The sequence below is a fragment of the Anguilla anguilla genome, chromosome 1, assembly GCF_013347855.1.
Source record: "Anguilla anguilla isolate fAngAng1 chromosome 1, fAngAng1.pri, whole genome shotgun sequence".
In the NCBI taxonomy this organism is placed as follows: domain Eukaryota; kingdom Metazoa; phylum Chordata; class Actinopteri; order Anguilliformes; family Anguillidae; genus Anguilla; species Anguilla anguilla.
Window position 1 is genome coordinate 66,161,261 of NC_049201.1, and position 21,969 is coordinate 66,183,229.

The 21,969-nt window shown below is 41.0% G+C and overlaps 1 protein-coding gene, 1 long non-coding RNA gene and 1 pseudogene across 3 annotated transcripts in view; 2 read left to right on the plus strand and 1 right to left on the minus strand.

Annotated features, from left to right (window-relative positions):
- The window catches only part of LOC118231342, a 17,716-nt gene extending 13,465 nt beyond the window's left edge, over positions 1–4,251 (plus strand). Inside the window, exon 3 of the long non-coding RNA XR_004766042.1 lies at positions 4,165–4,251. This is a non-coding gene — a long non-coding RNA (uncharacterized LOC118231342). The remainder of the gene's footprint in view (positions 1–4,164) is intronic.
- Positions 2,095–21,969, minus strand: part of LOC118231298 (H-2 class II histocompatibility antigen, A-U alpha chain-like) — a 20,973-nt gene continuing 1,098 nt past the window's right edge. Inside the window, exons 2-5 of one of the 2 annotated variants that reach the window (XM_035425000.1) lie at positions 21,024–21,272; positions 16,654–16,935; positions 10,494–10,619; positions 2,095–2,701 (exon numbers count right to left, since the gene is read on the minus strand). In XM_035425000.1, coding sequence (XP_035280891.1) covers positions 10,495–10,619; positions 16,654–16,935; positions 21,024–21,272 — 656 coding nt within the window. In that variant the 3' untranslated portion in view covers positions 2,095–2,701; position 10,494. Of the gene's footprint in view, positions 2,702–10,489; positions 10,620–16,653; positions 16,936–21,023; positions 21,273–21,969 lie in introns of both variants that reach the window. The other variant, XM_035424992.1, reaches the window with a different exon arrangement.
- On the plus strand, positions 7,085–10,007 carry LOC118229511 (annotated as a pseudogene).

Here is a 21,969-nt window from a genome sequence, read left to right on the forward strand (position 1 = left end):
GCGTTAGTAAGAGCAAGGACCTTCTACAACAAGGAGCACGTTTTTGAGATCTACAACTACATTTTGACTAGTCAAAATGATAATTGAAGATATCTATGATAACTGAATAGTCATAAATGAATTACAGATATCTTTAATGTGAATCCAGTCATGCTATTAAATATTAAGTGGGCTTGCCATATAGGCTAGTAAAAATGTATTTACAGATATCTAGAATTATCGTTTTCCTGGTCAGATTATAATTGCAGATATTTTGAATTATCATTCTGACTGGTTACATTGTAATTATGACTAGTCAAAAGGCATTTGTAGTTTATCTTAAATGTAATTTTGGATCCTTTCGCTCAATTTGGCTCACTCGGTATTGGGACACCCTTAAGTATAACGTTGGCTCACTTGAACATGCATGTTCATGTCTTTTTTTTACAGACTTGTTAAAACACTAAAATTCCTAGTCAAATCTAGCTACATAGATGTCAGTAACTAGTTTATAGGAAAAAAAACATTGACTAAGATCACAACTCTGTGCATTCATACTTAACACTGCAGCAGTGTCGGAGATAAAAAATAATTTTTACAATGTGTGTGATATCAATACTTACAAAACTATTTAATGGAGCTGAAGCGTAGGAGTAGTTTGGCAACCAGGGGACAGTTCAGTGCTGGAGGGGTCTGAGGGCATGCTCCCCAGGGAAGAAAATATTTGTAAAACAGCATTTAAATGCCAATTTCGGGTGACTTATCTGCCAAACAGTATTTATTAATCTGCTATTAACAAGTACTCATACAGCTGGCTCTGTTAGGATTGCGTGGGGGGTTCGGACCCAAGTGCAGAGGAAAAAAACGCAAAAACTCCAAAATGGAAGAACAAAAAGACTTTACTTGAAAGGGGGGAACAAAAGGGAACACAAAGCCTCGCAGGGCGACCTTCAAACAACCAAGGGAAACTACAAACACAGGAACAAGAAAATGCAAAAATCCAAAAACACCAGAACACCAAGGCATAGGCAAGAACACATGGTTTACAAACAAACAATCAGAACGAACCACAAGGATCCAGCACCTGAGTCAAGGGAGGGGGAAACTTAAATAGAACAGACCCTGACGAGACACAGGAGGGCACCATGAACAATCAGGCCACAGAGAGGGAAGGGAAAACGAGACAATTTAAAACAATGATCGGACAATTGGAAACAATCATACAATTAACACAGGGGGAGCAGGACACAAAACAGAAGTGCCGCCATCTGGCGGCCCAACAGGGAAAACGCAGACAGAAACACAGGACCATGACAGGCTCACATGCTATATTATTAAACATTATTCTCTTACCATTTAAATACTTCAGCTTCTTTCGCATAATGTTAACTGAGGAGCGGGAGACGACTGAGCTAGAGTTCTGTATCTGTACCTGCTTGTGACTGTTTTGCCTGGGAGAGTTCTGATTGGTCAGCATCTGTTGTCCATGCAGAGAGAGCCTGATCTGTCAATCTGATTGTGACCGCACTGGTAGAAGTACTGGTGTAACACAGAATGGCACGTTTCACAAATTTATTCCTGCTACAGGCTAAATAAGAAGCGCTATGCTGTGCCCCAAAAGGGATTGTTAATTTATTTGCATTATTTTTATTGCAACCATAACACAATATGGGATGCCCCCCCCTCCCCCCAAGCGTAATTTTCTCTTTTTTATGGGGGTCCCTTGTTTGTCATGGGGGGTCCCCACATCCAGTAAATCAGGTTATTGATAGAGAAGTAATACTCTGGAATTAGTTCAACTCAAAAACTTCAGTTTAATAGCTATGTTCTTATCAAATTTTTTATGGAATGATACATAAATGTTGGGTGAAATACATTGTAAATACTGTTGTTAAGTGTAAAACTGACAGTGACAGTTGAGTTTGAGAATGGTAAAACATCTTTAATTAAAGATTTATGGTGTGATAGAAATGCATTTTCTATATATTTATGTTGGTCATAAAGCAGATATCAACCCCTTAAAATCTGATCAGAACATTCAATAAATTCCTGGTGTATTTTGACAAATGTTTTGTAACATGCACTAGTACAAGAAAACATCCAATAACATGAAAATGTCAATGGGTGTAAACTTTTTATTTATGATTTAACAGTAAGAACATTAGCACCTAACATTTACAAAAAAGTTGATTCATGGAAATTTTTAAAGCCTCATTTAAAGTGCCACCAAAAATAATTTTTAAGCTATCAAGTAAAAAACTGATTGACCACAATTTCACTACATATGGATTTCTTACCTGTTTATACAAGTGTACTGTGTATCCACAATTGGGAATTCCCTCAAAAATGACTCTCTAGTTTAATATTGATATAATATAATGGGAATATCTGTACCACTAAGTTTAGAAAAAGTGGTACAGATACAGTTCATTTAAATTCATACTAGATTCATAGGCCATATAGGCAGGACCAGTGTTTCCTGTAATACTCCTGTTTTTCCCTTCTTTATCTACTTTGGCTTTTGTAATAAATCAGTGAAGCGCAAAATAGGTGCCTGATCACTTTCTAAATTATACAGTATACTATTTGTATTTTGTAATAGCTATTAATAGTGAAATCTGTATTTACAACATGAAGGAAATTTATTTTAACACACTGAAGAAACTGATCATGAGTTCACGAGTCTTCTCCATGTCTTGATCTTGAGTCTTCATGAAGACCTGGACAAAATGAAAAAAAAAATTTTTTAAAGACTTATCATAATTCATGTGAACCAACCAATGTTTAACATTTACATTAAACTCATTTGCAAAATATACTGAGTGATATATTTAGCAAGTGGTGTCCTGTGGTACTTTTGAAATTAATCAAGGCAGTGCATTTATGAAAATGTGGGTTTGCACGGATTCCTTTATCCAGTTATATTGCATTGCAAAAATTTAGCGCATGTTATAATGGATAAAATTATTAATTGAGAATTATTAACGGAGAATTACTAGTAGTGATTCTCCAGAGTTAAGACCCTAAAATCTCCTGTTTTGGAAAGCAAAAAAAGAAAAAAAAGACACCTGACTGATAATACTACAAGCATTTTGACTGTGTACTACAACTCAATGGCAATAGATTCTAAAATGAAAGGTAAACTAGAATTTTAATCAATTGTAGCATGCAGTCAAAAGCACAGCTTACGCTATAGTTTGCCACAGAATACAGGGCTGATCAATGATTCATGTCCATGTATACATTATTTAATTAGTTTCAATTCAGTTGGCTGATGTCACTCTAGGGGATAAACAATTGTTTAGCAAGCAAATGTCACCATGCATTCTGCATTATTTCCATTAAACCAAAAACCTTTTCAGGAGGATTTGAACACAAACTTTTCTATGTACGCAAATAGAATTTCAAATGCGAAAAGTGCAGTTTTTCTAAAAAAAAACTTCTTACCTTACAAACAGTGAAAAAATAATTTGAATTAGACATTCCAGTGCCAAGTAAATAGCCTAAAAGCAAGCTACTGTACTACCTGAAAAAATTGACCCTCTCTAAGCGGGTCTTGACTTTTGCCCCTGCTTGGAAACCCCATATACGTTACAGTAATCATACAGTGTCGTGTTCTTCAAGCTCAGTGTAGATTTCGAACGCAGTTTACGACTTCATTCTAGGTGAAACTACGGCTTTGCTATTCTACTGTACTGACTCACTTCACGTTTTTGCATCGGAATGGAATGAATGCATGAATGGAAGCTTAGCGCACACTTTATCAGTTGCTTATCTGAGCTTTGTTTGTTTATCTGCAAAAAGACACTGCAGTAGTGATAAAGGGCACAATATTATTTTAATTTGTTTATGATTCGATTATATATTTTTGTCATTTTCCTCCTTGTAAGCCCTCACTCTGTTGTCATCAGGAGGTTTACTGTTACAAGCCTGTTTTACAGAAGTATGGCAGCTGAATTTAGATTACTCAGTAAGGTAAAACCAAGAGGTTTGGTTGTTTTTAAGTTAATTTAGTTGGAGTGATAACTAACCATGAACACATTTTGTACATAATCTCTCCAAAAGGACAGCATTTTGTTCCAGAGGGTACAACCATCAATGGAATTAGCTTCTAGAAGTGGAATATGGCTGGGAAAAAATATATATACAATAATCCAATTTGGAGACGTTTGGTGCTATTTGGAGAGATTTGGGCCGACTTCTTTGAAAACGCATCTCAGATTTTACTGCCTTGTTCAATCCACTCCACTTTTAACCTGGTGTTGTATACATCCTGGGTTACAATTGAAAAAAGGAATCTGGTTCTGCCCGGTATCAGAAGTACATATAATCCCTACAGAATAAAGAAAATACAAAACAATTTTTGTATTTCTTTTTTGGTTTCCAGAATAAATATGTCCAGTATATTTACAGAGTGAGACTCCCATAGGATCAGGGGATTTAGTCTTTTTGGTACAAATATGCTCTTTCATATAATGCTCTTTTGGTATACATTTTTTCAAGCTTTGAACCATGTGTGTACTATACAGTATATCATTTAGGAGATAATGGAGTTTATTTAAGACGGGGGATTCTTATAAAAAGCCCTGGGTTTTAAGTGGGAAGAAAGTGTGTAAAGGAGAGTGCACAATAAGAAAACTACTTGGGCATTGAGAATATTAGAGAAGTTCGGAAGACTGAATTGTTAGTATTGAGCATGTAGAATCTGTGTAGAATGTACTTCTGGGGGGTGTCTCATGGCGTAGCCTGTAGAGCACTATCCACATGCTCATTGCGAGCCACGACGTCAGCGGTTCGCATCCGACCGCACAACATTTTCGCATGTCTCTCCCACTCATCCCCGTTCTTCCTGTCTCTCCTCACTATCCTATCCAATAAAGCTGAAAAAGCCCATAAAAAAGAATGTACTTTTGGGAGTAAAGTATAGTAGGCAGAGGGAGCAAATTATCCCTGGTCCCTCCTATATATTTGAAGGATTTTAAAAAGGGACTTCTTACCTCCCTTCAATGTACTGTGTTTGCCTGTTAGTACTAGCTTACATCTATTGACTTGTTGCTTATGTGCAATAGTAGTATTTAGTCAGATAGGCTGACAGGATTTGCCAGATCACTTAAAAGGAATTTGTTTTAAAGGGTCTGAAACATAAAATGTAAGACAGGCTCATGATTATTTGGTGACACTAGTGAATGCAGTGTTTCTCTGTCTTTCTTAATGTTTTGCTTATTATTCGCTTATTTCATCTATCAAAAAAGTTTCATTCTTAAACGTACAGCTAGCCTCTATAACTGCTGATGGAATATCACATTTCCATTGTACAAAAATGTAATCCATATGGCAGTAAAAAAACAAATATGATGCTTAAAGACATACACTATATGACCAAGAGTATGTGGGCACCCCTTGGTCTGGGGCTGTTTTTCATGGTTTGGGCTAGGCCCCTTAGTTCCAGTGAGGACAACTCTTAATGCAATGACATTTAAGACTATTCTGTGCTTCCAACTTTGTGGTAACAGTTTGGGGAAGGCCCTTTCCTGTTTCAGCATGCCCACATGCACACAGTAAGGTCCATATAGAAATTGTTTTGTCGAGAATGGTGCGGAAGAACTTACCTAGCCTGCACAAAGACCTAGCCTAGCCTGACCTTAACCCCATCCAGTACCTTTGGGATCAATATGAAAGCCAACTGTGAGCCAGGCCTAATTTCCCAATCAGTACCCAACCTCACTATTGCTCTTCTGGCTCAATGGAAGCAAATCCCTGTAGCAATGCTCCAACATCTAGTATAAAGCCTTCCCAGAAGAGTGGAGGCTGTTATAGCAGCAAAGGGTGGACCTACTCCATATTAATATCCATAATTTTGATGAGATGTTGGATGTCAGGTGTCCACATACCTTTGGCCTTATATTGTACCTTGAGCACAGTGTGGTACTAACCACCCACAGCTGGTTTTATCTGAAATCGAAAATGTCAAAAAGCTTTGCTGATGAACACCAAACAAAAGCCCACTTCACTTCTTTTTTCTTAAAAGATCAATAAAACTGAAGCTGCTTTACAGTGTGAAAATCTGCATAATTTCTTCTTCGGCCTGTCTCTACTCACTCAATAATTTTGAAAGACAAAAAAAAAATAGTATGGAGAGTGTGAGGAAGGTGGAGATATCAAACAGTTAATTAATTCCACAAATCCAATTTGCAAGGGTGGTTGTAACTACTTTTACAACTGCCATTAAAACCTTTATTACCACCAAAAACTCTTTCTTTACCATTATCACCACATCTTCTGCCTTGAAATCCATAAAATAATCCTCTTGCTTTAATGGTTTGAAACTTGCCTCTTACTGCTTGCAGCGGTACTTGGCAGCAAAATTTTAATAGAAGCTGCGATGGTTTCCCTTGGTTTCTCTCACAGACTTGCATTCACACCATGCACTCATTTGGCCTAGTACCTGACTGCATGGAATTCTAACATAGCACCTTTGACACAACGTAGAGCTCCTGGTACATCACTATGCCCCTCTGAACTGCATAATACATTCCTTCATTTGGACCTTCTACTTTACCAGCAAGTTTAATACCTCAACAGTAACCTGCTCAAACCATTGAACTATTTGCTGTAATGGATCCTGTGAGGGGGCGGCATGGTTGTGGTGCCGGCTGCAGGCGAAGATATGGCCGGCCGGCAGTCACAGCTGTGGGCACTTACGTGATTGATTCTAACCTTTATCTGTACTGTCTGTAGTGAGACCGGGAGGTTTTTTCACGATGGATGCACACTTATTACATTTCCTTTACTATCCATTCTACCTTGACTTTATACCAGGCAGGTCAGAAGAGGATGGGCTCCCCCTATGTAGCTATGTTCCTTCCACAATTTTTGATAATTATTTGATAATCCACAGATAATTATAATTTAAAGTAAAAGAAGAAGAGCATTGTGGTTACTCTTAATTAGGGTTAATCTCTTTAATCTCTTTTGAAATTGTTCAAAGTAAATTTCACTCTGACAGTGAGTTATTCTACAGGTATGAAATATGTTTATGGGATTATTATTAGAAATGGCAAGAGCTCTGCGATTATCCAGACTAAACTATAACCAGTGATATTTATAGTATTGATAAACATTAGGCTTATATGGAGGCAACGGTGAAGGGAGAGGCCGATAGGAAGCTACAAGCCATGACAACAATCATTGTCAGCAGCTGAACGGTTTGGAGAAGAGGAGAAGAAAAGCTCCAGAACAGCTTACTCAAAGAATCAAAGAGCGGTGAGGATCCACAACATCAGGCAGGAGATGAAAGCGCTGAAGTCCCAGTACAAGAAGGCAGGAGAGCTTGGCCCAGCTGATGTGCATCCTACGGAAGAAGATCAGAGTCCTCCGCCGGGCAGAGTGGCATCGGAGGCGGCGTCGCGAAATGGCCAGAAAATGCGCTGCCTTTATTGCCAACCCCTTCAAGTTCACCAAGGAGCTGCTGGGGCAGAAGCGCAGTGGGAAACTGGCCTGCTCGCAGGAACACATAGACCAAAATCTGAAGAAGACATACAGAGACCCTGAAAGAGAGCAGGAGTTGGGAGAGTGCAACATCTTAATAGACCCCCCTGAACCGGATGTGCAGTTCGACATGTCGGAGCTGCAGCTAAAGGAAGTCAGAGAGGTAGTCCGCAAAGCAAGGGCAAGCTCTGCTCCAGGACCAAGTAGCACCTCGTACAAAGTGTACAAGAACTGTCCCAAACTCCTGCTGCGTCTGTGGAAGATCCTGCGAGTCTTCTGGAGAAGGGGGAAGATCCCAGAACAGTGGTGAGTGGCTGAAGGGGTGTGGATCCCAAAGGAGGAAAACTCCACCCAGATAGACCAGTTCCATCATCTCCCTGCTGTGCGTCGAGGCGAAGGTCTTCTTCAGCGCCGTTTCCAAGCAGCTGTGCACCTACCTGGCAAAGAATACCTACATTGACACTTCAGTCCAGAAGGGTGGCATTTCAGGGATGCCAGGCTGTCTGGAGCACACCGGTGTGGTGACACAGCTCATCAGGGAGGCCAGAGAGAACAAGGGCAACCTGTCAGTGTTGTGGCTCGACCTGGCAAATGCATATGTCTCCATTCCACACAAGCTGGTGCAGCTAACACTGACCAAACATCACGTCCCCAGCAGAATCAGAGACCTCATCGCTGATTACTACAGCAACTTCAGGATGAGGGTCTCTTCAGGAGCAATTACATCAAGCTGGCACAACGTGGAGATCGGCATCATCACAGGGTGCACTATCTCTGTGACACTGTTCTCCCTAGCTATGAACATGCTCACTAAGTCTGCTGAACCGGAGTGCAGAGGGCCCAGAATGAATTCCGCTCAACGGCAACCACCCATCAGGGCGTTCATGGATGACCTCACAGTCACCACAGAATCAGTCCCAGGCTGCCGGTGGATTCTGCAGGGGCTCGAAAAGCTGGTGGAGTGGGCCCGGGTGCATTTCAAACCAGCCAAATCTAGATCAATGGTGCTGAGGAAAGGGAAGGTGGAGGACAAGTTCCAGTTCAAGATTGCAGGCACAGCCATCCCAACCATCACAGAGAAGCCAGTCAAGAGCTTAGGGAAGGTTTTTGACAGCTCTCTGAGGGACACAACATCCATCCAGTCGACCTGCACCGAGTTGGATAGCTGGCTGAAGGCTGTGGACAAGTCTGGCCTACCTGGGAAATTCAAAGCCTGGGTGTATCAGCATGACATTCTCCCCAGAATCCTGTGGCCCCTCCTCGTCTATGCAGTTCCGATCACGACAGTCGTGACCTTAGAGAGGAGGGTCAGCAACCACCTCAGGAGATGGCTGGGGCTGCCAAAGAGCCTGAGCAGCATGGCACTCTACGGCCACCACAATAAACTGCAACTACCCTTCAAATCCTTGGAGGAGGAATTCAAGGTAACAAGAGCCAGAGAAGTGGTACAGTACAGGGACTCAAGTGATCCGAAGGTGGCCAAAGCAGGGATCCAAGTGAGGACTGGCAGGAAGCGGAGGGCACAGGAAGCTGTTCAGGAAGCAGAGGCAAGGCTGTGTCACAAGAGGCTGGTGGGAGTGGTCACACGAGGCCGAGCTGGGCTAGGATCCTTTCCAACTCCCCAAATGAACACCATCAGAGGGAAGGAAAGGCGCCGCCTAGTTCAGGAGGAGGTGAGAGCAGCAGTGGAAGAGACAAGAACCTGCAAGGCAGTGGCAATGAAGCAACAGGGGGCTTGGACTAGATGGGAAAATCCGGTCGAAAGGAAAGTGACCTGGGCTGAGCTTTGGAAAGCCGAGCCACACCGCATCAAATTTCTCATCCAGGCAGTGTATGATGTGCTTCCAAGCCCATCAAATCTGCACACATGGGGCAAAGCAGAGTCACCAGCATGCCCACTGTGCTCCAAGCGAGGAACCCTGGAGCACATCCTCAGCTGATGCACAAAGGCACTTGGAGAGGGACGGTACCGATGGAGGCATGATCAGGTCCTGAAGACCATCGCTGAAGCCATCAGCGCAGGGGTTGAGTGGGCGAAGAGGTCCCGACCCTCCAAGCAGACCATCGCCTTTGTCAGAGCTGGGGAGCAGCCAAAACCCACCAGAAGAACATCTGCAGGCATCCTGACCTCTGCACAGGACTGGCAACTGTTGGTGGACCTTGAACGGCAGCTCCCCAACCATATCGCAGCAACCACCCTGCAACCAGACATTGTTCTTGTGTCTGAGTCCACCAAGCAAGCTGTGCTGTTGGAGCTGACAGTCCCATGGGAAGATCGCTTGGAAGAGGCCTTTGAAAGGAAGCTCTCCAAGTACGCGGGACTGGTCAGCAAATGTCAGCAGGCTGGGTGGAGAGCGTGGTGTCTCCCAGTGGAGGTTGGATGCAGGGGATTCGCAGCCCGTTCTTCAGCCAGAGCCTTCAGCAATTTGGGCATCGAGGGAGAGAGGAAGAGGAGAGCCATCCGCAGTACCACCTATGCAGCAGAGAGGGCTTCAAGATGGCTGTGGCTCAAGAGAGGAGAGCCATGGGGTCATAAGTAGCTAGCCATCTGGACACAAGCTGGGGTCTGATCAGCCCCGGCTGGGTCACCTGGAGGAGGGTGTATGATGTTGAAACACCCGAAACACTCGATGATTCCAGGAACATCACTGAAGATGTGTCCAGATGCATCAGCAGATGTATGTACACAGCATATGACATTTGCCATACTACTTCTACTGTGCTACAATACCATATGTTCCCACAGTACTATGCAGTATGTTCCTATATGTTCCTATACTACTATATGCTCCTACTGTAAGTGCTATTGAGTGATTTATCATATTTTCTCATTTTTATACCTTCCAGTACCCATTACATAAATACAAAGTCGGATGGAGAATACTAAATTCCCAGGACTGATCATAAACACAGCTTCTTCTGTTTGCATACCACTACATGTAATGAATTTTGGCTAGGCACCTTAGTCACATATTTATCATAATTGCATTTGTGTCAATGTTTGGTGCATACATTATAATACCTCTTTTAGTTGCAGTTATTTCCTTTGATGAGGAAGAAAGTTCCAACTCCCACTCCCAGCAGACCCAGGGTCAGTCCTATTCCACAGAATGCTGTCTCTGCCATGTCTGATTCATTGTTAGATTCAGGCTCTGTGTGAAGAAAGGACTTTCATTCAGGCAAAATACATCTAAAAGTGAATCATTTAGATGCTCACATTTTCTAGCAACAATCTTTGCTAAGACTGAAAAATATAAAAGAAAATGTCAATACTAGCTATCCTTCGAAGTGGTATATATATATATATATATATATATATATATATGGTGCTTGGTTTTAGGTCCAAATCTCAGGCACAACATTGCTCTTCTACCCTTGATCGAGGTACAAATTACATTACATTACATTACAGGCATTTGGCAGATGCTCTTATCCAGAGCGACGTACAACAAAGTGTATAACCATAACCAGGAACAAGTATGACGAAACCCCTAGAGAGAAGTACCGGTCCAAGTACAGGGAACAACTGCATAGTTCAACTTGGACCCTGATGGTTAAACTGATTAACACTAACAACGAGAACGGCAACAACGCAATCTATGGAAAAATAAAATAAATAAAAATACAAGTAGTCGTTAAGACAGCTGATGCGCCTAAGTCACCTATGAAACAGCTGCCTAGTTACAACCCTAAGTTTAGTCATTTACAGGGGGGAAGGGAGGGATGGGGAGAGGTGCAGCCTGAAGAGGTGAGTCTTCAGTCGTCGTTTGAAATGGGTCACAGTCTCAGCTGTTCTGACCTCCACAGGGAGGTCATTCCACCATCGTGGGGCCAGAACAGACAGGAGACGTGTTCTGGAAGTGCAGGTGCGAAGAGGGGGAGGTGCTAGGCGTCCTGAGGTAGCAGAACGGAGGGATCTGGCTGGCATGTAGGGTTTGAATATCTTGTGGAGGTATGCTGGGGCTGATCCCTTGACTGTCTGGTATGCTAGGACCAATGTTTTAAATTTGATGCGAGCTATAACAGGCAGCCAGTGGAGGATAGTGAGCAGGGGAGTTACGTGGGAGTGTCTGGGGAGGTTGAAGACCAGACGAGCCGCAGCATTCTGAATGAGCTGCAGGGGTCTGGTGGCAGATGCCGGTAGTCCAGCCAGAAGAGAGTTGCAGTAGTCCAGGCGGGATAGAACCATTGCTTGGACCAGGAGCTGGGTTGAGTAGGTGGTGAGAAAGGGGTGGATTCTGCGGATGTTGTATAGGAAAAATCTACTACAAATCTTTTATTATACATGCATAATACTTGTACCATCCATCCAGAACACAGTTAACTGGTTACAATGGACAGGGCTGGCCCGTGGCATAAAGGCTCAAATTTCCAAGTAGACACTTGTGGGACTAGAGGAGTCTTCTCTGGAGACTTCAAATTATTTGCATGCATTCTTCACTACTGAAAACCATTTTTAATGATCAGAGCATTGTTTCTGTCACAAGAGGTCAATATGGGGTAAAACAGGTTTATGTTCATGCGTTTCAGCATTTCTACCTTTGATTGTCATAAGACAAATTTTCTTGGTTCTTACACACAGATATGCCATCTGAGAATTGTGAAGTCATTAATTTTGACTCCATCTCACTGAATGCAGTTAATACACCTGAATAAAAAGTGCTCTGTGTCCTGCATAGATGAGTATGGTGGCCAATTAACAACAAATCTTGCGAGGAAGGAAAGGATGAAAATAAGATCCTCCACACGGAGTATCAGCCAATCACAACAGAGTTCTGGGTATGAGTAGTAACCAATTAATTCTGGAAACGAAAGCTCATTGATGAGCCATCACTGTGCAGAAAAAAGTACTTTGAGAGCACACAGGCTACTGTCTTTCGTTTTGCTTGCAGACCAATTTCACTCCCATGCGAGTTAACACTGCGCTCTTTGAGAATACTGGTGTGTGAGAGTACATTTTACTTACATGGAGAGTACTTGTGCACAAGTGTCTTTTGTTTGCGTGGAGAAAATACTTAAGAGCATGAGTTTTTTTAAAAATGTAACACTGTTCAAGTGTGCATAGAGAATCAGTAAAATAACTCAGGTCTGTGGACACCCAGAGTTACCTACATTATAACTTGGGCCAAGGTTCTGCCTCTATCAATAAAAATTATTAGTTAACCTAATATGAAGAGAGTGTGTAGGATAATTTTGAGACTCCCCATGATTGTGATGACGTCACATGTTAAAGTTTTTTTTTGTTAAAGGGTATTCCTGTCAATGTTGATCAGACTGTTTCCTCCAAACTCTCGATGCTGCATGATAAAAATATATCACATGTATAACTATATACTAATATAATCAATATGTAATCCAATAACTCTATATCAGTAGTTGCAGCAAAGCTTATGGTAACGCAAGAAACCACAGTATCCACTGTAGAAAAAAGGCAAACACAGAAGGCTTAAAAAAAACCATACTTACTCAGCAGAAAATTAGTGCCAAATAGACATGCTAGAAAACTAATACTTTACAGTTGTCATGTTCCGGTGTTCCTGTCTGCGTTTTCCTTGTTGGGCCGCCAGATGGCGGCACTTCTGTTTTGTGTCCTGCTCCCCCCTGTTAATTGTATTATTGGTTGTCTCGTTATTCCATCATTGTTCCCACCTGTGTCTTGTTATCCCCTCCTTCTGGTTTGATTGTTTTTTGAGTTCACCTGTGTCTTGTTACCCCTTGTCTATTTAAGTTCTCTGTTCCCTTGACTCGGGTGCTGGTTCCTTGTGTTTGTTGCCGATGAATGTTCAGACCATTTATACCTGCCTGCGTTTTTTTTTTTACCTGTTTGTGTTTGTTCCCGAGTTGTGTTTGTTCCCTGACTTCCATGTACCTGCCTGCTTGTGTTTGTTCCCTGACTTCCATGTACCTGCCTGCTTGCGTTTGTTCCCTGACTTCCATGTACCTGCCTGCTTGTGTTTGTTCCCTGACTTCCATGTACCTGCCTGCTTGTGTTTGTTCCCTGACTTCCATGTACCTGCCTGCTTGTGTTTGTTCCCTGACTTCCATGTACCTGCCTGCTTGTGTTTGTTTCCTGACTAGTTTTGTTCCTGACTAGTTTTGTTCCTGACTAGTTTTGTTCCTGACTAGTTTTGTTCCTGACTAGTTTTGTTCCTGACTAGTTTTGTTCCTGACTAGTTTTGTTCCTGACTTGTTTTGTTCCTGACTTGTTTTGTTCCTGACTTGTTGATTTGCCCTTGTGTTCTGCCTGCCTGCGTTCTGCCCTGACCGTGTTCTGCCTTGCCCGTGTTTGAGTTCCTCTTGTTTTCTGTTTTATTTAGAGATTTTTTGAGTTCGTGTTTTTTCCCTTTGTGGCCTTGTCTGTTCCCTGCTTGTTTGCCTGTCTATAGTAAAGTCTTTGTTCCCCTCCCATTTTGGATTTGTGTTTTCTTTTCCCTCTGCGTTTGGGTTCCCCCTACCCGCGCCGTGACAAGTGACCCCTGTGTAACCTGAATACAGTAGAAAAGTACAGGAGGCTATAACTGTGAACTTGTAGGCGTAATGAAAAACTACAGAAAGCGATGACGTGTATGCATAGTGGAAAAGTACAGAGTAAGGGAAAATTGGGGTAACTGTCCACTACGATAAGATTACCATAGAACCGAAAACCAGTGATACGATAAGATCACCATAGAACCGAAAATCATTGTGGTGCCAAGAAAGTCAGGTTGACCCACGAGCAGGAAACTGAAAATCCTTACGCGGCCAAAAAAGATCCTTACTGTGCCAAAAAAGACCAGATGGCTGGTATGTTTAGAAATGTGTTAAGGGGGGTTGTGGGGCACAATTTGTGTATAAAATGTGTGCAAAACTGACAATCGAGGTTCAATTCTGCGGAATTGATCCGGCTTTGTGCACCTGTGCAATAAAGTCTAAACTTTCTGAAGAGCTTGCTGCTGTTGTGTCTTTTCCCTCGTGAAATTGTTTTCTACAGATTGACGACTGGCGTGGAAGTCTGTCGGTTCCTAGACACGACAAGTGAACATGGATGTAATGTATACCCTGCATCTTGGAATGTAGGCCTAAGTGAAACAGTGTCCACCTACCAGCACAACCTGCAATTGAGCAATAATTTATTAAAAGAATATAACAGCCCAACAATTAAAAACAAACATCACTTAAGGTCTCAGAACAACACCAAGGGAGAAATCATCTGTCAGCAGAGGACAAGGTGGCTTTGAGGGGCAGCTGGATGTCATTCACAATTTATCATATCCATTCTTAAGTGCAAATATTCCCGTGGACAAATTTGATCCCAAATTGCATATGCGTTTTCAAATATGAATGGAATAACAGCAGGACAGTTCCATCAGTGAGACAGCTTCAGAAGATGTATACAGATATATGCCACAGAATGCTGCTTTGCGATAAAAATCACAATTTAAGAAAAATAACTAACAGCATATTTGCGGTTGAACAAAGATGTTATAATCTTAATCAACTCAAAAATAAGTCACATTTCCCTCAACCAGCTTGCAAATCTCTAAAGACTGTCATGATTTTTGTTCCCAGTAAGTGTGTAGTGACAGCTCTCCCACTACACTCAACTCTCGGTTTCATTGAGAAGTGTACATCCCAGATGGCAAATAACACATTATTTGTATAAGAAAATGTCACTGCAATGTCACGGGAATTCTGAGATACAGCTGAAAAAATATTTCCGGATCTTACTCCAAGGAAAAAAGATACTTGTCCACTGTAACCAGCTGTCAATGCAGAAAGATTAGTCTCTTCATTAGACATGTTTTCACCAAGTCGTTACTCAATGTCAGAAGAGACCGTGAAATAACTATGATCAAATTTAATCACAGAGTCTTGAACCTAGGAGAGAGCATAAAGTTCACCTGATATGGATGCATATAAATTAATAGTATTAATAATAACAAAACGGTTTATAGCACAGCTACAATGTGGTCCCTAAATATTTGCACAATGACACAATTTTGTTGTTTTGCCTTTTGTTTTGCAGGCCAGGACATTGAGTTTGATATGAATCAATGAATATAAGGTTAAAATGCAGACAGTCAGCTTTAATTTGAGGGTATTTACATCCATATCAGATTAACTTTGTGCTCTCTCCAAGGTTCAAGACTCTGTGATTAAATTTTGATCATAGTTATTTCACAGTCTCTTCTGTCATTGAGTAATGATACTTGAGAACACCTCTAATGAAGAGACTAATCTTTCTGCATCGACAATCGGTTACAGTGGACAAGTATCTCTTTTCCTTTGAGTAAGATCCGAAAATATTTCTTCAGCTGTATGTTGTGTCATATAACTGCTCTCAATTTTAGTGGGAGTATCTCCCACTGTATCAAGCAAAAAGTAACCTTCAAAATACTGTCACATGTCCACAGTCCAATATAAACAGACTGTATTTAACATATTTCCACTTGACAACATTTTTTTATTTCAAATGTGCTTATTTATCAGTAATGACTTAATGTATAGAATTTGGGTGGTTCAGTCATGATAATTGTTTGACACATTGCTTAGCTAAAAGGCTATTGACCTCTTGATGGCAGAGGACTGAAGTACATGCTAGAAAGCAGGTGGAGACAAACTGGTGGAACTAATTATAACATATTATTCTGATACATCAGTGTGCAATATAATGTTTGAGAAGCTTTCCCATTTGTAGCTAATTGCTAATTTCTGTCTTTGTTGTTGCTTGCCTCACACATACTCAAACTATCTTTCGAGTGTCATATATCAGCCAGGTGCTTTATCTTTCTGACCATCACTTGTTCTCACTGTTATTGCAAAGGACATGGTGACTGAAACGTCAGCGTCTTTTGACTCAAGAAACAGTTTTTAACCCAAGAGAATCACAGGCAAATATTATTCCATCTCTTAAATTATTTTTATACATTCAGTTGCCCTTGCACCAATTTTTACCAACTTATAAATTGACTCATCCATTGAGGCCCTGACGCAGTCGACAATATAGCCTAACTATATAAATATAGTATTACTAACTATATATGCATTCATCATAGGGAACAATAATTGTAGCATGATGTGATCTACTCAGAAAAACTGTGTCAGTATGTTAAAAATGATGAGTCCATATGTTATTTGTCAAGAAGCTTCCAAAATGCTTTGCTTAAAAAATTCTGCAATTAATTTTCAATTACACTGGGTTCTTACCCCAGATCCTGGTTAGGGGATCCGGAAGCCCCATGTGCTCCACGCTGCAGGAATAGACATCCCCCTCCTGGGGAGTGATGCTCAGAGTGGAGAACTGTTGGAACGTCAAATCAGGGTTTGGATAGTAGCGGCTTAGAGTCACTCCATCCTTCACTTCAACATTATTCTTGGTCCACTTCACTTTGACAGGGGGGGGGAAAAAGTTGTTCACAAAGCAGATCAGGCTGTTACTCTTCCCCAGCTCAACTTCTTCCATTGAATAGATTGTGCTCTGAGGAGGATCTGTGGAATAATGAATCATCATATCCTTATTTGCTAATCAAATTGGAACATAAGTTAGTATCTCATAAAAAACTCGTTTTCAACGTACAAAAATGCCAAGTTACTCACACATACAAGACATACACCGTCTATAACTCATTCATTCAGACTGCCAAAATCCAGGCCTGTCATTAAAAGTATTGATATCCAAATGACGCCAAGTTACGGTACTACAAACAATATAGGCTATCTTGCCTCACCGAAATTAAATAAGATGTATTCCAAAGCAGTGCTACCCAATATTTCCTCAATTCTTTCATGTCACTTGGCCCTGTGTGTATAAGCATGCAGTACATGGACAGGCCAAACATATGTGTGGATGGCTTTCTCAAAGTCAAGATTGATTGAATAGGCGTCTATATGTCCAATTTGTATTGGTATGTATGTATTTCGCTGCCAAGCCTTTCTGTTGCGTGAATGATTGTATGTTTCTTGGTATAAATGTCTGTTTGTAAATGTGAATGTAACATGCTGCGAGGGAAATGTCCCCATGGGGATAAATAAGTTCTCTATGTAGGCTATGTATGTACAATATGTATTTTACATGCAGTATTTATTGTACGTAGCACACATACAATCACTTGTACATTTACTGAAATTGAGTTCTGAAGCAAGTGTAAACATATGTTTTCCGGAGAAATATGCTTCCTGCAGTTACTGACCAGCAGTTTTCTACATGAATTTCAATGTGTTCCATGAGGCAATTTGAAATATTGGACACTTTGATCTGACACAAAGTGTGCATGACATTGTGAAATGGTAAGATTACAAAACACAGGGCCAAGTGACTTGAAAGAATTGAGGAAATATTGGGTAGCATTGCTTCGGAATACATCTTATTTAATTTCGGTGAGGCAAGATAGCCTATATTGTTTGTAGTACTGTAACTTGGCGTCATTTGGATATCAATACTTTTAATGAAAGGCCTGGATTTTGGCAGTCTGAATGAATGAGTTATAGACGGTGTATGTCTTGTATGTGTGAGTAACTTGGCATTTTTGTACGTTGAAAACGTGTTTTTTATGAGATATTATTTCTTTTTGCAACGCGTTTTATTATGAGAGTGTGAAATGCGAAGTGACCCTGTAAGAAACGATTGTGGATTATGGCTATCCTTGTATGAAGTTGTACAGTCTGATGAGCGTGTACCGTTTAGCAGTTTCGGTTTGCTATATATGTAAAACAGTGGCTGTGACAAAGGGTGCAGTGGCGTAAGTGTAAACGCATCAGAAACGCAGGTTAAATATGGCCAGTGTATGTACTCACGGATTTGACGGCCATCCAACGAGCCTTGATTGACAAAAGAATCAGCAAGCCCGTAGAATTAGAGCTCCCTAAGTCACAACTTGTGTACCCTTCTGTCCTGCTCCGTTGTGTGTTATTTCATGGAGATGCATTTTTAGTTTTTGTAAGGTTTATAAGGCATTTTGATAGGCTTATCTGCAGGTAGGAATCCTCTTCGCTGTTTTGCTAAGCTAGAACCGGAAAACTTGATAGTGGAGAATAGGAGCAGATGCATATGTCCCAGCAGGCTTTGCATATGAGAAAATAACAACAGTGTGAGATAAATTAGGAGAAATGATGAAATTGCGTAGTTGAAACAATATGTTTTTAGCAGAATGGGCATGTAGATGAAGGTTGACATGATCACAGACTATAATGCGAAGTAAATTAAGTGACCATGAGCGAGCTTAGTTTCCTTATCGAACGGTATATATAACAGTCTGTATAAAACATTAGTTGTTGAAGTGGAGGGTTAAGTAACGTGTACTCTCTTACACTGATGTGCTTTTGTCATGTTCAGTAGTAGTTATAATTATGAGTGAGTCATGATTTTAAATGTAATGTTTTAATGCGGAGTTGCAGAACGTACATACGTAGTAATTGTTTGTATGTGGCTAGATAGAGAACAGGGCGAGGTAACATGAATGTAGAAACGTGGCGTTTGCTGATAAGAAGGTTTTGTAGGGTAGCCAAGTGAAGAAATATAGTTAGTAGAAATGGCACAGTAGTGAACTGGTGTAACTTTTTAATAAAAGGAATACATTTGATGCCATGAAATGCATATGGGTGGCCGTGAGTGAGTTTTGGTAAAGAAAATATAAGCGTAAGAAAACGTTAGTGTAAAAGAGGAAACTATCTGCTTGAGGGCGAGGCGGGATTCAATCCTTCAACCGGAGGTTTACCAGTCTGTGACTTTGTTAGTGCAGCACTGTGACATAGCTATGCAATGCGTGAAATATCATTAGCAAACCTGTCCGTGGTTTTAAAGAAGAACACAGGCCAGTAAGCACAGAAGAGCTCCCGTTGAATCCATATGGCTTTGCAATATTGTAGCCGGTTAATAACTGAACGTGCAGACGGTACGTCATAATGCAGTTCAGTTCGGTATACGTTCGGTGAACGGCGGGTAGATATGGTGCAAAAGCAATAATTGAGAAGTAGACAATTATTAATGAGGGTAAAAGCAGGTTAAAGAAACGTGTTCCTAGCTAGGCCTGAACGTACGACCCCATGTTCCCAAGACTGTAACCTTGCCCACTAGCTGTTTAAACTGAAAATGTTTCAGAGTAAAAAGGTATGGGTATTTTGCATGTGTATGCGAGTTTTTGATTGGGTCGTGTAGGTGAAGATTTGGCTGGTGTCGGTAAAATGTCCAATGGGGAGACATGTTGTTACTGGGATAGGCGGCAGGAAAAATAAGAATGAGAAGAAGAAGAAGAAAACACAAAATCCCCTTAGTTTGGGGCTTTATTGTGTGGACATGTGAAGTTGTTTATGAAATCTGTCTGTTGAAATGGGGTCAGATTGTTCAGAATTGAATGTTTTTAAGGGCTGAGTGTCTGTGGCTGTTGTGGTTATTTCTGTGGGGAACCCTGAAAAGTTCCAAACTCTCGGTGCTGTATAGGTATGAGGCATGCCCCCCGCCAAGGTGTAACTTGGCGGGATGGCATACCTGCCATCCCAATATATTGTTTGGTCAAAGTATGTTTACCAGTGGCTAGTAGCCCCCCATGCCCCCCCCCCCCCCAATGTATGTTCAGTTCATTGTAATTTCAAATTTGACTGATGTTGAAAACTGAGAAATAATTATTTCCTCATCATTTAGCCTTGTTTCTAAACCTGCACCCTATTATGGGTCACAGGGCCCAATATAAGCGAGCCATTCAGCCATCAGGTTTCCCAGTGGTAAATAACGGGAACATCATAGCAACCAAGTCAGCCACTTCACACAAGCTCAAAAAGTGGCCATCACATGTCCGTTTTTAGGCAGAGCATGGAAAGGGAATAACTGTAGTTATCAGATTCACCACGATGCTCACTCTGCACCAGTGCACCTTGCTGTGCCTCACTGAGTAGTGTTTTAAGGAAATACTCCAGCAGTGCTCAACTGCCTGTCACCTCAGAGATAATGGTATCATATGCAAATATCATATGATGGTAATTATATATGATTATAAACGTCTCACAATAAGTATGTGACTGATGGACATGTGTGCCAGTCTGAAAGCTGCAGGTTTCATTAACAAGGAGTAGGCAATAAAATATTACAGGGCAGAAGTGCTTGAAATATTTTATGCACTTCTACCTAATTAAATTTTATGCCCATTTTAATATAATGCATTAGACCAATTGAGCATCTTGTCAAGTTACACTAAGAAGTTCCCTCATTATGGTACTCAAAGTAACAGAACAACATTCCAATTAAATGAAAATAACCAAACCATTCCAAATTCCAGGGTTTTTAAGGTTTTTTTTTTTTTTTTTTTTTAGATCTAAGTTTTGAAATAGGAATATATGGCAATGATAAATATGAGATGCAGGATGACGAGTCGCCTCGTCTTCTCGTAAGGTCTGTGCAAGCAAGAGCAATTAACTGTATGGATCCGTGTAAGATTTTGGACATTGATCCAACATCCATTGTGATATGCTGTTCCAAAAAATCATAATTATAGATGAGAGGTCTTTATTTTGTGTCACTTTAGCTGTTTGCGCACAACACAGTTACAGCTCAGAGTGAAATGCGGTTAGACATGATGACTTCTTACCTATTTCCTCAGGTGGGTCCTTTTCAGCTTGAACAGCCACGTTCAAGTTATGAATGCAGGTCCCATGCTCACCCTGTGCAAATGCCATCCAGTCTGGATACGTAAATTTATCAGCAAACTCAGGTATGGTGTAAATGATTTCATTGTTTTTAAAGTCTGCATAAAACATTTCCTCTCCATCCTGCTGTTTCTCATCCTCTGGAGCAGTGTCATTGGTCTGGCAGGCCACAACGTGAATATCTATATGAGCTAAGAGAGAGAAATATGAGAAAATGTAAGTTTTGCATTTTCGATGATTGTTTTTACATGCCATGAAAATAATATCCATGCTTATTAATTCATTCATTGAACATACACTTCATTTACATATCATTTACACGCTCCCCCTGATCACGTCATTCAGAAACATGGTCTAAACATTCGCTGCTATGGCAATGATATTCAGATATATGACAGCACCAAATCCCCTGCAGTCCTTTTGTTTCAGACCCTCCTAGCTTGCATTGACGACATACAAATTTGGATACCTGTCAATTTCATAATTCTCAATTGTATAAGACAAATCTTGCTGCTTACGCCTCTCTAAAACCACTGATTCTGTCTTGCCATTAAAGGCATCTCAGTTGTGTCATCAGCCTGCCAGTCAGAAACCTTTAAATTATTTTTTATTCTATATTCTAACATTGACTTTATACCAAAACTACTTTCTTCCATCTCTGTAACATTGCTTGTCTCCACCCATCCCTCAACTTCACCGATGCTGAAGCTCTCATATATGTAATCATTTCCTCCTGCTTATATTACTGAAACACCCTTCTCCCCAGCCTCCCATTCAAAACTCTCCGTAAATGGCAGTATGTCTAGAACTCAGCTGCTGGGGTATTCACACACACACAAACACACACACATACATGCACAAACACACATACACACACACACACAGGCA